Genomic DNA, 17,726 nt, shown 5'->3' with positions numbered 1-17,726 from the left:
ATTGCATTTGAGTGTTAAACTGTTACTAATGAAGTGGAACCTTTGTTCAGACATAGTTAACGTGTAAAAGAGACACAATAATGCGGCAATACTGTCACAGAATGTGCCTCATTACTCCGCTAAATTTGTCTTTGCTTGCCACATTATTTAGTCAGCTCCGCTGCATAATTTGGTTACTCTTTTCGCATTTTTCCAGTGACCCCGATTTAAGACAACCTATGAGTGTTCTAGATTTGTTCGAGTACTCTTCAGATCCTTTTTAAATTCCATGAAAGTCAAACATTTGTTTCAAACTTCGTAGAAATCACACAGGAGAAACATATTCAATTTTCAAAGCCAGAGCTTGTAAACAGGACACTCTTGACTGAGCTAGTGAAACGTTTTTTTTTCTAATTACCAAAGTGATAAAGGAACAAGATAAAAAAGATTAATTTTAAAGCATATAAATTAACGAGGAAGCATGATACTGTCACAACTTCTTATCGACTTGAGGGAATTAGAAATGACGGCAGATGGCGTGGTAGTGTATGGCTATGTAACAGTGTTATTAACTTACTGGCTCTGTTTGTTCCACGTGCGCGTGAGTACCAAATGCTCTCTATTCAAGTCACTTAGTTGAGTTTATTTGTGTGAGCCGTTGCACTATGCACAAAACCTGTTGCAGTATGCACAAACCCCGTTGCACTATGCACAAAATCTGTTCAGAATATGGCTCACTTTCTAAAAGCTGTACAACACTGACAGCCTTAAAAATAAATACACCGAACAGAATAAAAATGAGCGATAAGGGACACACACAAACCTTGCCAAGAAATGGGGCTCTCTGGTTAACTTCCTTGAATTGAGACCTTGACTGTATGAAAAGAAGTGAAATGACGCAAGCGCCGGGCTCCACCTGTGAGCTGTCTAGTGCTTGCAGGGTTTCAAGGAATTTCTCGATGCGGCTACTGATAGCGCGCCAGACCTGGAGCAAGGTAACAGAGTCACAAACTGCAAGACTTTTCGTAGCAATACAAAACAAACATTTGCAAGGAAACAGGTCTCGCATTTGCGAGAGTTTAAGCAATTGGCATTTTAAATGACAATGCCTTTTATTTATGTTTTAAAAACCAAAACATAAATAAAAGGCATTGTCATTTACAATGCCAATAGGTCTAACGCGTAAATGCGAGACCTCTTGCATTGCAGATGCTTGTTTAAATATGTGTGTGGACAACTGATGAACAAATGACGAACAACGAAGTAACTACAAAATAACAGCAGGAACAAAACGGTGACTGCTTCTGAGAGAGCCTTTGCCCAACTGCATTTCAACAGAGCTCTATGAAGTAAATGAGTGAAGCGCTTTACAAAGCGTCCCTATATATAAATAAGAAACTGTTATATTATTTTTCCTTTCTTTAAGGGATTTTACTAGGAGAATTAAAACACACTTCCGTGCTTCGACAGGAAAAAAAATAAACTGGAAAAAAACACGAATGTATGTATGTTGTATACTATGGGCCTGATCCAAATGAGCGTTCGAACATCATTGTACAACTGAGTGCGGGGACAGACTTAAGCAGCAAATGTCTCTCTCTCACTCCAAGCATCAGTGTTATTGCTGTTGGGAGGTTATGACCAAAGAAGTCTACTGCGGATGTAATTTCCAAGAACAACGGACAAACTCGAAAAATCACAGAACATATGGATAATATAAACACAGGAAGTCACCAGAGATTTTGTTCACATAATAAATATTTTGCCCCAGGCTACCTCTCTATGATCAGTGGTGCAGCAAGTGTCTCATGGGTCCTAGTGCAAGGAAGGAAATGGGTCCCATAGCCATTTTTTGAACTGCGAAATATAGCAATAATCAGTGGACCTCTCAGACCTCTCAGGCCTCTCAGGCCTCTGGGCCTCGGTGCCCCTGTATCTGCTGCACCAATGGAAGCTACACCACTAGTTACAATGCTGGCTCCTGGTGGATTTATCGCGCTGGGACCAGATCCTTTCCACAGCAATGCCCTCCCTTAACCACCAAGACTCTCCATTCCTTCCCTCAATTGCTTGTAACAAGTTGCTGTCCAGTGCGGCTTTAAAAGTAAATATCAGTCGAAACCAGAGAGCGCTTCTTCTAATTGAGAAACTCTCAATCGAGGGCAGGCTAGTGAGGCCTGAGCCTCGGGTTCTGACGGCACCAATTTTCGCAACGGGTAGTATGCAAATTTGCCTTCTGCAGAGCCCCGCTTGGGGTTCATCGCTCGCCAGGCTGGTGACAGAGCTCGCAGACCGCCCGCTAACTTGTCATCGCCCATTACAGCGTCCCTGTGGTGGATTCCCCCCCCATCACGGAGCACCCTGACCACACCAACATGGCGGCCGCTGAGACACCGACCGGAAGTGAAGTATAAGTTTCAGCAGGACAAGCCAGAACACCCTTACCGGAGACTGCGAGCTAAGGAGGTGGGGCTGAGAGACTGGCTTATTTGCTAGGGACACAGAATGAAGAGAGAAGAACGCGAGGAAAGACGGAAGATGTAGAACAACCCAGAGCCGAGGATAAGACCTATATTCAGGGAACCGCCACAGGCCGGAAGCACGCCTCAGCAAGAAGAGGACCGCACTGAGGTTGACTGCTCGAGGAGCAACACCCACGAGTCCGGTACTCCAATGAGGGAAGCGGAGGCTGCGACTCCCCTCTCCACGGCCCAGGAGGGTCGTGGGTGAAGGCAAGTGCCTGAGTTCTTTTCATTTAGGGGCTGGTGGGCGGGGATATGGGGCACCTCACCCTGGGTCATCACAAACCCCTTGGCACTTAGGCACATCACAGGAGCAGAACACGTGTGACGGTAGCACTTTACCTTTCCCTTGACTACCGCTAGGACAGCAGTTTGATACATTTTCTTTGTTTTTGTTCTTTCGGGTTCCCTCCCAAGGAGAAGAACGGAGCTTTCCGTGAGAAGAAGAACCAGACCTGGGAGAATACCAGCAAAACAGCCAGCTTATAGTGACCGCCTGAACTCACATTTTTTTTTTTTTTTTCCATTGTGACCCATACCTGGAGCTGCTCCTAGATAAAAGGACATACTCAAGAAGGACTGGGGGAACCCTAACACGAATAGAGGAGAATAAAGGAAACCTTTCCTCATACTACCCTACTTGTTTCTTGTGTTACTGGAGTGGGAGGGACGGTGTACACTCGGTTCGGCCTAGCACTCACAGTCCCTCTGTGAGCGTGTCTGACCGGTGTCTGATTTAAGGCTGCGCTGGGGAGATGTGTCCTCCAGGACAGGCTGTTCAATGCAGTCAGATGCAAAGAAAAGAAAGCGTGTCTCCCTGTGCCTACCCAAAAATGAATGTGTCCATCTGTAAGGTAACTGGAGCTCTTGTAAGCCCTCCGATACCTTCGGTTCAAGTTCCGCTATATAAAACTACAAAAAAAATAAAACAATGTCTGACCTGCAATAGCCAGATGGGAGGAGGGAAGGGAAGCCATCACACGCTGTACTGTGTAATGGCCAACTAAAATGTTCTCAGAGTGAAATCGCCGGAAAGAGAACGAAACACACAAAGGGGGGACTTTGAAAGAAATGCACTAAACAGAAGCCAGCATTTCTGAATGCCACAAATAGTAACCAATGGCAATCAGTGGGTTTGCCAAACCCCACATAACAGATATAACAGGTCGATCTTAGCTCAACCTAAAAAGCCAGTTAGATTGAGAGGTCATGTTAAAATCTAGTCCGAATATAAATGTGTCAGCATGATGAAATGAGTGTATGTCATGGATGCGTAACGTCCTTGGTAGTAACAGGCTGCTATCCATTTAGGATTTAGCATCCTTGTGAACCAAACAGGCATTTTAGCATGTATGTTAAGTCTACCGGACTTTCCCAATTTTGCAGCTGCAGGAAAAGCAATGGGAATAAAGGCCGGTCGTAGAATCAGATCCGCTTTCTCAACAAGCAATGGCAAAGCCAGTGTGCATGGCGTTGGCTGCCAGCCATTTGGCTTTGCCAATGCTTGCTTTGTTTTGTCATAGTTTTTTCAAATCTGTGTTGGGGAAGATTGTGGGAGTCTCGTCACTCGAAAAAGCACACATTGTCATAGTAGTCCCTGGCGCTGAAGGGAATTACATTGTGCACGATTGTGATCCTTGTGGAAGAACAGAATGCCATCGCTCACAGTGAAGTTAACCAACAGATGAAGTGGGCTGAGACCACTGCTTGATTTGTAAAAAACAAAAAAAGTGGCAGGCCTCTCGTCAGGGGGCCACTGCAGCTTGCACCACACAGTGCCCCTGCCAGCACTACCAGTGACAGAGCCAACATAACTACTAACATCACACTCCTACAAGTGTGATTTGGACTATTTCAGGCCCCCAAAGCTATAAGAATGGCATTGGCAGTCATTTTTAAGATGTATTGAATTAATCATTAACTGTTGTTGTGGTCATCTCTAAATTAGCCAGACACTGCCACTATGTGGCAGACTGTTCCAAGCGCAGGTGTTTGCAATTAAGTGCTGGTGCCGAGCACTGGAAACCACCCGCTCAAATTAAGCACTGGCTGAGCCACTGCCCTATGCTGCAGTAGGTGAAAACGTGAATGACTCAATAACAGCTTAATGGTTGAAGAGGGCTAGCTGAAAGCCCCCTTGAAGTATATTAAACATATAACAGTAAAATCAAGAGTTCTTGGCTAAAGGAAGACATAAAAAGATGAAAGCTTTAAAACACTGCAAGAAGCTCACCTTCGATAAACTCTGTGAAAGAAAGCTGACAAAGTGGACAACTACCAGTTGCCCATATATGATATGCTCTTTACACAACCCCTTTCCAGGCACGTTGCTACACCTTTTATTTGAAAGGACATGAATTTTGCTTTTGTGTCAGGGCAGGGATGGAGATGGTAAAAAGACTTCTTTACATCTCATTAGGATTTTAGAAATATGCCAGTCGTGGCATTAGCCTTTTCTAACGTAATACTGTATTTGATTTCTAGGGAAATACCATCCTATTTCTTTGACCCAAATGGGCATACCACTTAGAGTTCAGTTTAGTTTAATTAATGCCAGTACTTAATATTTAAAATAATTAGTGCCAGACCCCTTGTCAGGAGGCTACTGTAGCTTGTACCACCCATTGCCCATGTCAGCACTGCCAATAACAATACCAACACAACTGTGTGGCAATTCAGATTATTCCAGACCCCAAAGCTATAAGAATCCCTTGGGCGGCAGTTATTAGTCATTTTAATGTGCATTAAATTAATAAACGACTGTTATTGTAATCACCTCTATACTAGACAAACAGCGCCAACATGTGGCATACTGTCATAACTGCTGGTGTCGACAGTTGAGAGCTGTGCCGAGCACCAAAAATAACCGGCTCAAATTAAACACTGGTTAATGGGCATAAACTGAATCACCAAATTAAGCATCTTTCAGAGTTCTTAACACATTTTATCTGATTGATGACATCTTTATAAGTGTTGATCCTTTATAATTGCTGTTGGTTGCTGACGGCAACCATGGTTCCTTATGTCTTCAATGTAACATCAATGGATGAACACAGTAGAATAATGAGGGTTAAGTATGGTTCTTAAATAAATTCACCAATAACTTAGAGATAGAGAGCAATTTTGAAGAATTATGAGGGATTCATAGAAAAAAGCATATTGGTGTCTCAGTAGAGCTGGAAAAACAACCATGGATAATTTCTCTGTTACGTTAATTAAGGCTAGCTAAAAACCTCAGACTCGAATATTACAGATATTACACAGCCTCTCAGGCTTGGCTTGTTCAGTAAGGTTACCTGAGGCAAGATCTAGTTATAAAGCACTAACAAGCAGTCTGTAAGGTTTTTGAAGAGATACATCTAGTCACTGAAACATAAGACTCTGAAATGTGGAGTAATCTATTTATTCTTTTACTTCTAATTTACTAAAAACAATAAGTGTCACTATCATAATTTAAATGTCTTACAACAAGTGCCATTATATTAAAATTATATTGAAGTGTCCGTGGTTGCCCCTGTGACTGATCGAATACCAACTGATTTTTATATGCACAAACTATTAAGTTAGGATCTATCTCGCACACATGTATGCAATGTTGTATTAAATCTGGGTGAGACATCTTCTTGGAGAAGGGACAAGATCATCACAATTTACATGAAAAGGCTGAAGTCTGGCATTGGTAATAATATTTTCATCACTCTATTGAACTCTGTAGCTAATGGTTCTGCAAGAATACACTGTCCATGAGCGAGTTCAGAAAGGAAGATTTTGCCATCCCCTAGTAGGCACCGGAAGAGTTTTGTGGTAGATTAAGCAATATGGATTAGTATTTGAGGACTTTCATTAACATCACTAAATAATTTGAGGACAAGAGAGCTTTATTTGTGGCACATTTCGACCTCAAATCAGCCATTGATGAAACTGACCAGTAGAAACATTTCATGACCATTTTGGATTTAGGGTCTAATAGTGGTCACGTAGAGAACATCAAAATTCTAGATACAAATAATTCACACAAGGGTGAAATATACCCTTAACTGTGAGATGACATATGGATATATATTTGGTATGCATTATTTTGTATTTGCAACTATTATATGATTTTTATGTCATATGTTTTTTTAATTTTAATAATTCATGTATACATTTGTTTTATGGGTAATTTCTTGATACAAAACATGAATTGATGGAAAGTCAAGAAAACTGACACCTTCAGTCTGTCCTGAATTTTAAATAGATTGTATGATAGTACTTGTAAGCTCATGTAATTGGGAAATCAAAGCTCAAAGTCGCAGAAAGCAAAATGTGGTTGACCAACAAGTAGCAATGGGTTAAATCTGCACCTATGAGGAAGATAGTCCCTCAATGTCCCTCTTTCTTCAGTGCCCTTTCACAGGCCATCATTCTGTATACCACTGCAATGTACTATCACACAAATGTTATATCAATAGCTTTTATTAAATATGTTAATCAGCTTCCACATGTAGATGCTAGAAAGCCCTACATGACATTAAGCAATATTGAAGGTATTGACTAGATTTTTAACATTCAGTGTTGAACTTTAGCATGTCACACCAATGTGGCAGACCATTAACTGTGAATGACGTAAACCTGTTTTCAATTAAATGAATGTCGGATTATTAAAAAAAATTATTAATGAATTAATGAGGCTCTAAACTTGTATATTATCATGTTTTGAATCCAACTAACGAAGTGTTGAATCTTAATTGAGAACTAAAAGGTAGTGTGAAGGGGATCACTGCACCAGCCCAGTACAGTGCATGATTGATATGTTTAGAGGATACTCAGGATCAGTGAGAGTACCCCATCAGCATCCAACTAGTTTGCCTACAATTTATTTTGATTACCAGGGCAGTGAACAGATTAAGTCAAATGTTACATGTTATTTCTGATCCCAATCCACCCTTAGAAATAATTGTCTTTTGAAGAAATAGCCAACCTTACTGACAACAGAGTGTTAACCTTTGGATATTCCAATGAAGAAGCTCAACATATCTACTCATTGATTAAAGAGACAAACATCACCTCCAAAAGTTCTGGAACGATTGAAAACAATATACTACAATTTCTAAAAGAGAAATAAATCAAAGACTACATGAGGCAACACTCATCAGATACCACAGAGCACAGAGAATACCAAGGCAGTTACAAATAGCACTTAAGCTCACAATATGCAAGAACGACCAGCAATTCTAAGAAAGATGGTACGCAATCTAAAATAAATGTTCACTAGACTTGATTTTACTAATTGCGGAGGAATCATCCAGGACACTGGAGGAACTAACTAACTCCAAATTAGGAAACAAAACAATTCTGAAAATTGAACAAAGGAAATCAATGATATCAACATCCAACTAGATCACTACACCAATGAGATTAATGAGAGGAAAATGAAAAACAATTCAAAAGAAATAAAATTGATTATAAACTTGGGGAGGTTTCGAACTGGGCTGAAATCTATGCGAGACAGAGACAATCTAGGATGACTTTGCAATTTTAAGATAGTGATACTTCAACTTCAAATGAAGATCTGAGTAGCTGGAATGTTCCCAATAAATTCATTCAAACCAACTGGACCGATGAGGCACCTCAAGAAAAAATATCACAGAGGGCATCTACCTCCAATGGACCCGCAACAAATAAAAAGTCTTTTTTACAAACAAGCCCTTCTGAAAACTCAAGACCCATAGGGGACACAGCTCACAAAAAATCAGGCAGAGTAACCAGGAGTCAAACAAGGAGTTAACAGCTCAAAGCCTGGTCATAAATATCTCACAGTGAACCTTTACTTTCACACAACTAGTAATATTTAAAAAGGGAACGTAGCATGTTCCAACATATCACACAAATGAGTTACAGGCAGAGATCAGTGTTTTTAAATTCCTACGTACTCTTAGATTGAGACACTTCTTTGAAAACGTAGTGTGTGAACACGTTTCAAGAAAAGAGGAGAAGGGGACACTGATGAAACTAAAGATTAAGAGCGCTTTCAAGCCCCTATAAGTCATAAGACATTTGACACTTTTGAAACCATGATAAAGAAAGAAATTAAAGAGACCCTAAGCTACAAGAAAGTGTATCATTCCAACATGACCAAGAAAGAACTGGCATTGATTAGACAGATGGCTTTGATCCCTCTATCGAATTTTGCTCCGCCGACAAGGGAGGAGTATTGGTAATCATGGGTAAAACATTTTACAATCACAATGTGAGGGACTACGTGTCTAACAGATCCACGTACATGATGGTAGATGATAATCCAATGAGGAAATTCACAAAAGTGTTGGGAACCATATTAAAAACAGCCTTGCATAAAGAAACCATCACTGAGCAAGACAAACAGTTTCTAACACAATCCAATTCCCGAACTCCTTCTATACACATGCTACACAAAATTCATAAGGACATTAAGAACCCACCATTCAGACCTATTGTATCCACCAAGGCGCCGATCCTTTAACCCATTGGAAAATATATCAATCAGTATCTACATCCCAGCATTCAATCCATGAAGACATATATCAGATGCATCGCTGATTTTCCCAACAAACTAGGATTGATTCTAATCACTGAGCAACAGAACATCCTATTATGTACCATTAATGTGAAATCTTTATAAACTTTAATACCACATGACTTGGGGTTATAGCAATTGAAAGAGTACTGACATACATGACAACAGAATAAGATCTGAAAGTATTCCTATTGGAATTGATGCACTTCACATTATACCACCGTTTTTTTCAATGGGATAATAGGTATTAGGTATTACATTCAATTGACAGGCACTTTGATGGTCAATTGTGCAGCACCTTGTTATGCAAATTTATTCATGCACATGCTTGAAGAGGAAAACAACTTTGCATATAACCAGTGGGAAAACAAACTAACAGCCTCATGCATCAACCCAAAATCCAGTCGGTAAAATACCGATTCGGTAATAGCTCCCGGTATTAAGTAAAAAATACCCAATCCTAATGCATCAACCCAAAAGCAGAAATCGCTATTTAAGGAATCCTTAAATAGCGATTCTTTAAATAGGGATTCCTTAAATACCGATTCCTTAAATAGCGATTGCATTTAAGGAATCCCAAAGTGAGATTCCTTAAATGCAATGCATCAAAGTTAAAAAAATAGCGAATTCGCTAATAGGGGGAGCAAATTACCATGAAGATGAACTGCATGGTAATTTGCAAAAACTTTGAAAAATGCACTTTTGTGCATTTTTCAAAGTTTCATGTTGCGCACACACATGCCCTTAGAGCATGTGTGTGTGCAACATATGTGCACATATCATTTTCAGGGGTGCAACAGGGTGTCCTTTTGACACCCTGGCACCCTTGAAAGTGCTCCCGCTATTAGCGATTCGGTAATACCGAATCGCTAATACAGAATGGCTTTACATTCATTCCTATGGGCCTCCAAGCCCATAGGAATGAATGGGTAGGTATTCCTTATTACCGATTCGGTATTACCGATTCGGTAATAAGGAATATTAAGGAATCGCTATTTGAATAGCGATTCCTACATGCATAGCCTTTTGCTATTCCTTATTAGCGATTCCTTATTTTTCGCTAATAAGGAATCGCAAATGGCATTGTTGATGCATAGGCCCCTTAATGCCTACTATAGATTCATTGATGACATTTTTTTCTAAGGACAGGCATGAAGAAAGAGTTGGAAACAGCAATCAAACATCTTAATTCAATCGGCAGTCAAGTACAATTTACACATGAAGTGAGTGACACACACATAACTTTCTTGGATGTGAAAGTTTCTCTGATGAACAAAAGTTTTACCACTAACATCTTTGTAAAACCCACTAACTGGAACAATTCATTAAATTTTTCCAGTTTTCACCAATTTTCTTAGAAAAACCATTTGCCTTATTCCCAACTACTAAGAGTCGGGAGAATAACGGAGACAGCGACACATACGACAAAACCAAATCAATAATATGTTATAAGTTCACCAGCAGAGGATATCCACCAGACATCTCAAGTCATGATTGATAAGTTGGGAGGATACTCAGGATCAAAGAGAGTACCCAATCTGCATCCAACCAGTTAACCTACAATTTGTTTTCGATTAACAGGGGATTGCACGTATTAAGTCAAGTGTCTCAATAGCTTTTATCCAATATTAGGGTCCATTGTTCTATTATTTTTAACCTATGATGCTTCAAAGAATCATGATAAATTGCTAATGGAATACCAATGTGTTAACATACCATGATACCCCTCCTACCGGGATGTTCCTGTGTGGCAGCCTATGCTGGGGAAGAGGAGTTGGCCTAACGGCTAGGGCAGTCGACCTCGAATCTGGGGAACCGGGTTCGAGTCTCGGCAATGACGCTGAACAACCTGTGATTCTGGGCGAATCACTTTATCTCCCCGTGCCTAACAAAAATGAATGTGTCCTCATGTAACGCAACTGGTGCTAAGTAAAGCGCTTTGATACCCGATACCTTAGAGTCAAGTTTGCGCTATATAAAACTCCCTAAAATAAAAAAATATGCTCATGTCGGGATGTGGCATACATAAAACATTCATGGCCATAGTGCATGAAAACCAACTACTACCACACATTGTAATATGTAGCTGGCTTCATTGGCACACTACACACAGGACATAACCATGCATGCCCATTTCTTTCCTGGCCTACGTAAAATTAGTGGAATGCAACTATACCCAAAGCATGACATTGGTTATGATTAATTCAAGTGTTCCATTAGTCCCATTTTTTTCCAGTCACCACTGTTAGCGGCCATGAAGAAATATATTGAAAATATCTTTATACTGGCTTATCCATGCATCCCTGTGGATTCTTGGAAAGGTGAAGTGTTAAACCTACTGGAATCCCATTTCCCCTGTCCAGAGTTTTCCAAGGGGAAAACAGCTTTACCATAGAAAAACCTCTTCCCTTACAGCCACATTAAATCTCAGGTAAGTCATCCCCCTTCTCATGCTGAAAAGGGATTTCAACCAGCACTATGTTGGAGTAATAATCAGACCCTGTGAAGAGCCTGTGAAAACCCACAAACATAGTTTGGAGGCCTTTCCAAACTTCTTTCGCTAACCCTGCATTGAAACTCCTAAGAATACCTCTATACACCCCTTTAGTGGGATTTACAAGAGTTGAGCACTCCACAATTGTGAGCAAGTTCTCCACACCTTTAAATGGCCTTATGTCTGTGATAAAACACTTTGGGAATTCCAGGCTGGTGTAAATAAGGCTTACGACCAAATTTACTTTTGTGAATTGGTGCCAGGCAAATTACACCACCCAACCAGATATCAGCCTAAATAAAATCATCTTTAAAGCAGGAATATGCAAAATGTGCAAGAAGTGTAAATGCTTCAGCTTTCCTCAAAATGTGTGGAAACTTGGGAAGTTAAAAGTACAGTATATACTTATTTGATTGGGCACTTCTGTATTTCTTACATGAAGCAATTAAGGCACTGTCTGACCTATCTTTACTACTGTGAGGGCATGGATTCCTTTAACATCATACTTCAAAGACATTTAAAAAAGCCAAATGCTAACAATGCAGTTATGTTGCTACATACTAAAAGCATGGGAAAATGCTCTGTAGAGATGGTTCAATAGTGGTTCTTCAACAATCACCAACCAGAAAACCTATAATTTACCAATCCCCATCAGGTTCAATTAGCTTAAATTGTTCTAATGAACTATTACATTCAAACCTGAATACCATGCATCCAAATGCTAATGCTGAAATCAGTATAATCTTGTGGCTGTTTGTTACACATGATCTAACTTTTCCAATCAGACTCAGACTTATACTTGGAGAGAAAAATGTCTGTCTTAAATAGTAAGCAATGTAAAACTACAAGTAGGTCAACAGTAATCAATAGATATCTGCTGATATGATTACAAAATGTAATTGAATCAGATATTACATCAAGTAACGGTTTGCGAGACAAATTGAATAGAATGTCTTCAATTTTAGAACTAGTGCCATCTTCTTTATCAGGAGAGATTTTTTTTTGCATGGCGATTCCAGCGAGATTTAGCAAAGGTAAAAGACTTCCTGGCAATGTTAAATCAAATTGTAAATATGAAATAAAGATAGACCTGAAAAGTGGTGCCCAAAACATTGTAAATATTTTCATATGCTGCTTGCCTGTAGCAAAGTTGGCAGCCTGGTAATGACAGCCAGGATGGAAATGGAGCTGCAAAAGTTCCACTTGTGTAAATGGTAAGCAAATGCATACTAGGTAAACAGCCTTGGACTTTTGGCCTGATATAAATAGCCCCCAAGAAGACTTTTTTTAGTGAAACATTTGGTGAACATAATACGAGAGAAGTTTTATGGCTCACAAAAACCATGATCTGTATAAATGGCGATGATACCTTATAACATTATGTAAGGGAATAAATAAACATTTCGACAATCCCATTCCCTCCCACCTTCTGAACGAGATCCCCCAATCCGTTGCTCACTTTATGGAGTAAAATCGTAAACACATCTCTCCATCAAGGATCTCTCCCAGAATGCCTGAAGATGGGCCAAGTAGCTCCCCTTCTAAAATAACAGCACTGACAAGAAAGGCTTAAACAACTTCCGACCTGTATCCAGTCTGCTTTTCCTGGCTAAATTGATAGAGAAATGCACCCACATTCATAACTGGTTCACCTCCTTCTTGCAGAAGCGACAACAAAGAGTTAAAATAGGCACCACCCTATCTGAGGTAGCGGACATTGACAGGGGCATTCCTCAAGGATTTAGAATTTCCCCAATGCTCTTCAATCTACACATGGAACCACTCACTGAAATTCTTACACAATCAAAAGTCTCATACTACATGTATGCTGATGATACTCAGCTCTACATCAAAGTCTCCTCTCAAGATACTATCCGGAGACAGGATGACATCCTGAGGAAAACATAGGACTGGCTGGCACACTACCAACCAAAACTAATTCATTCTTTTCACCCCATCCCTTAGATCCCAGCAACAACAACCATACTCTCTTAACATCAAAGTCCTAAACTTCACCCCAACCATCTGGGACTCCATAAAATCACTAGGAATCACACTAGACTCCAATCTTAAAATTCAAGGTCAAATTCAAGTAGCAACCAGAAGCGCTAACCTACATCTGCACCTTCTAAAAAACCCTTCCTACTGCTAGGAGACCTCAAAACAGCATTGCAATCTCTAGAGCTCTCAAGACTAGACTATGGGAATACCACAATTGTAGGGCTACCTAAAGCTAGCCTAGCCCCAATGAAAGCACCAATAAATACAGCAGCGAGACTGTTTAAAAGGCACATGCCCATATGATTGCATCTCCCCATCACTCAGAACCCTCAGCTGGCTCCCAGTTGTAGCTAGGATCCAACTGAAGGTTGCATGCATAGCACACAAAGCCCTACAAAACTCTGGTCCTAAGTACATGGTGAATAGAATCAAGCTTTCAGGAGGTGGAAGGCATTATAGAAGTGCTAAATCTATCATACTAAAACCACCCAAGTTCCAAAAAAGGAAAACTCACAGCTGCACTTTCACTGGATCTGCCACAAAAATGTTGAACTCCCTAGCACCCTCAATGAGAGTAATTACCTCACTCAGGCTTTTCAAGAAAGAAATAAAAGCCATACTGGAAAAACATGCATCTTAAGAGAACTATTTTGAAACTGTCATCTCACCCTATTTGATATTGTATCCTATTTTGTTATCTTCCTCTTCAGATTCTATGTACAGCATAGCCCAAGTGACAGGTGCTGTACTGCAACCCTCATCAACTCTTTCGTTTTACAGTGCTCTGATACCGTGATGGTCATGTTCGCACTTTATAAAACATAATAAATAAATAAACATTTAAAAAAGTTAAATAACTCAACTTCTTTAAAAAGTGCATGAGCAAACACTTGACTTTTTCGTGCCCCATCCCATTAACTTTAAGTAAAGAGATTAGTGAAAGAAGGAATTGACTTGCTTTGTTAACAGAGGTATGTCCTTGCGTTGCACCCGTACAGCTGTGCAGATCTTTTGTCTTTACAATGTTGTTGTGGGAAATGTTATATGTTACCAGGCACTTCCCAGATACATCCACCTGAAAGAAAAAAAACAAAATAAGAAATAAAATAAATTAAACCCAAAATGACGTATGAATGATTGATGGACATTCAAGGGCGGGAGAGGAGACAACACCAAAAGGACCTGATTTTTGCAGAAGGAGGGTCAAAGCATGATGCCAATTAGAATGACATTCGAAGTAAAAAGACATTTGACTATATTGCCAATGCATCAATATAGTGTCATTTGAATAAGGTTATCTCATATGATCTACAATCAAAGAATCCTTTACCTTTAGTCTTTCAGCCTCAGCACTTCAATTATAATTGGTAATTTTGAAGCAAAAATGGCAAACAAAATGATCTCTAGGCAGTAACATGCAGCCAAAGTATGAGATAAAATTACACTTTTGCATGCTTGTGCATGAGACTACAAGCCACATAAATATACTTACAAGGAAAATGGAAATGTATTTAATTTCAATTAAATGTTAAAAAATAGTGGTGACCATTCGTGACTGGTACTGCGAGGAGACTGCACAGCAGTAATGTGATAAAAGTCCTGGAGTGGTCCTCCTATTATTAAGGTCCACTTGCATGGACACACATGTTGTGGACTGACTGACCCGTACCCCTTGGATTAGCACACTAGTGAAGAACAGCGCTGGGGCAGCACTGTGTGGACACGCTGATAACCTTCCTCACCCCTTCCTAGGTAACAGGCAAGGCCCAAAAACTGCTGATTGCTCTAGGCTTTCGGAGGCATTGCAACATTAAAAAGTTACACATGAACCACCATGCTCAATGAAAACCACATGTAAACAAGAGAGGGACTGTTGGGCTTTTATTCAAGGAGGTCCAGCATACATGCCCAGTTTAGTCATGTGTGTAGAAGAGGGTATGCAGTTCCTCAAAGAAAGGCGGGGGGGTGCCAAAGAAAAGAAGAGACCGTGCAACAGAGGAATACCTCTATTCGGAACTAGGGTCCTCACACACCCAGCAAGCTAGGTGTCATGCTTCATCATATGGACCTGCTCCTCGTCGGGCCGGCGCTGCAATGCCCGACGGGCACCCTAAAAGGGGCTCTTTGGCGGAGATCTTCAGTTCCTGGCCGTATGATGCAGTGTGTGTGAGAGGGACCTAGTGGTGTAGATGTGAGTGCAGGTAAGTGAATTAAAACAAGTTAGAGAGTCCTAAAATAATTTTATTGGGGATGGCTCTCTACCTGGATAAAAAATGTGTGGAAACAGAATGGCAGCTAACTGATGTTAAGATTCAGTTTGGCTATGCTCATCTGCGCTGGTCGACATGTTTCTTGCCTGTTGGTCCTAGTGATCCGTGGCAATTCCTCAGGACCTAAAAACTGTCAATAATCTACACTGGGTGGCAAGTACAACTGTTACCTACTACCTGTTGTAAGGGAACGGTCTCGCCATCTGCCTAGGGAAACCTAAAAAGAAAGAGGATCATGAGCAAGGCATCCCTAGCAAAGGCAATGTCGAAAGTGGCTATATTACACAGGTCTAATTCACAGGGTGATCTAAACCCCCTTATTGACTATGTGGTCTAGCATGACGTCTGTATACACCAAGTGTCAGTGACTCCATACAGTAAGTGGTGATAGACCTACAAATAGTGAAATTAAAAAACAATAAAGATTAAAACAGAAGACTGTAATTCACATGTTGTCCCAATCGATACTAGGATATAGTGACTAGGGTGTTCTAGAGGCTCAAAGTGAAACTCAACGGACACTCACCTAATATGGTTTAGTACCATACTCCTATCCGTGGCCGTGGCGCCACCTGGACACCAAGACTCAGGTGTCCTAGTAAAGATAAAATGATACATGGGGTGACAACAACTGGACCGACAATTATTGAGGGCAAATACACACATCAACTCTGATGCCCATGTGTGGTCCAGTTGCATGAGCTGCTGTGATGCGAGTCCCAGCCCGCTGGAGGTAATCAGATGGTTGGATAGCACCACTGAGCAAACTTAAAAACAAATAAAGAGGAAGTCACAATAATTGTTAATGCCAAGGTCGGTCAGGGTATCAGCCAGTAGAAACCGCGTGACCGTAGACTCAAGGCACCAATTCACACTCGCTCGTACCACTCAGAGAATCAGGGGCAAATCCGGGTCTGCCGTCAGTGTTTAATCGGCAAAGTGTCAAGGTACCACCAGCTCTGCCCAGTATCGAGTGAGACGCGTAATTGCGCCCGTTGTGTCTGTCCCGTGTTACTCACTAGCGAGATACTGTGACAGGATCTAAAGCGGAGCAGGCACTGACAACAAAGTGTCCAAATCATGTATTGTCAGTTTGGCGGCGGAAGTAAGAACACCAACAGATATCCCAATCAAGGCAGAAAGCGCAAACACACCACTCACCTGACCAGTCACTAGCCTCAGAGCGTGCAGTCATATCGCCGTTCTACTTACTTTGAGGTTGTTGCAGGAAGTGCTATCAACCTACCCTCGCGCCACTCGACCCGGGAATGCTGATGGCCGGTGTAGTGCCAGAACAGATATACCGGCTGAATCGTTAAGCGGAGGGCGTATCGCGGAGGGCGTGTCTACTACCCGGAAGCATGTGGAAAGCGTGAGTGAGGATACCGCCTCGCATGAGAGTGTCGGACAATGGGGGCCATCTTGGAATGGTGTCTAAGTTCATATAAGTATACGTAACCCTTGAAAAACAAATCTGGTGATAAAAAAGAGACAAGCATGGCCGTGGTACCACATAGGGTGTCAATTGCAGCGGCCATCTTGGAATGGTGTCTATGTACACATAGGACTAAGTCAACCTAAGAAAACGAGTGTGGTTGTTATGTTGAATAGCATGGCTGGATTCCCACATAGGGTGTCAACTACAGTGGCCACCATAGAGTGGTGTCTTTATACACTGTAATCTAAGGGACCCTCTGGAAATGGGGGTAATCAGATGGAGACATGGAGAGTGTAAGCTGCTAAGAGCCGTGGAAGACTGCTTTATCTGTCCATAAGTGCTGCCCACGGGATCTGATCATTTAGGCCTTCTCGGTCTGTCTTAAGGCGATGCACCCAACGCTGTTCGATCTTGAACAGTGCTCTCTGTGTAATCCTAGGATGTGCCTCCAGGATTATCCATCTGAGAGAGTCTGGTGTGTGGTTGT

At 41.1% G+C, this 17,726-nt stretch overlaps 1 protein-coding gene across 2 annotated transcripts in view; it reads right to left on the bottom strand.

The window, feature by feature from the left end:
- The window catches only part of LOC146867721 (microsomal triglyceride transfer protein large subunit-like), a 374,501-nt gene that overhangs the window by 246,316 nt on the left and 110,459 nt on the right, over nt 1-17,726 (bottom strand). For both annotated transcript variants that reach the window (XR_014962100.1, XM_085607151.1), the window contains exon 6: nt 14,490-14,606. Coding sequence is in view for 1 of the 2 variants with exons in the window: in XM_085607151.1 (XP_085463277.1) it covers nt 14,490-14,606 (117 nt within the window). In the remaining variant the exon portion in view is untranslated. The remainder of the gene's footprint in view (nt 1-14,489; nt 14,607-17,726) is intronic.

This window comes from Triturus cristatus, chromosome 1_2, assembly GCF_964204655.1.
Source record: "Triturus cristatus chromosome 1_2, aTriCri1.1, whole genome shotgun sequence".
Lineage (NCBI taxonomy): Eukaryota > Metazoa > Chordata > Amphibia > Caudata > Salamandridae > Triturus > Triturus cristatus.
Note: the sequence above shows the minus strand (reverse complement) of the source record. Positions and strands in the feature narration are given on the sequence as shown.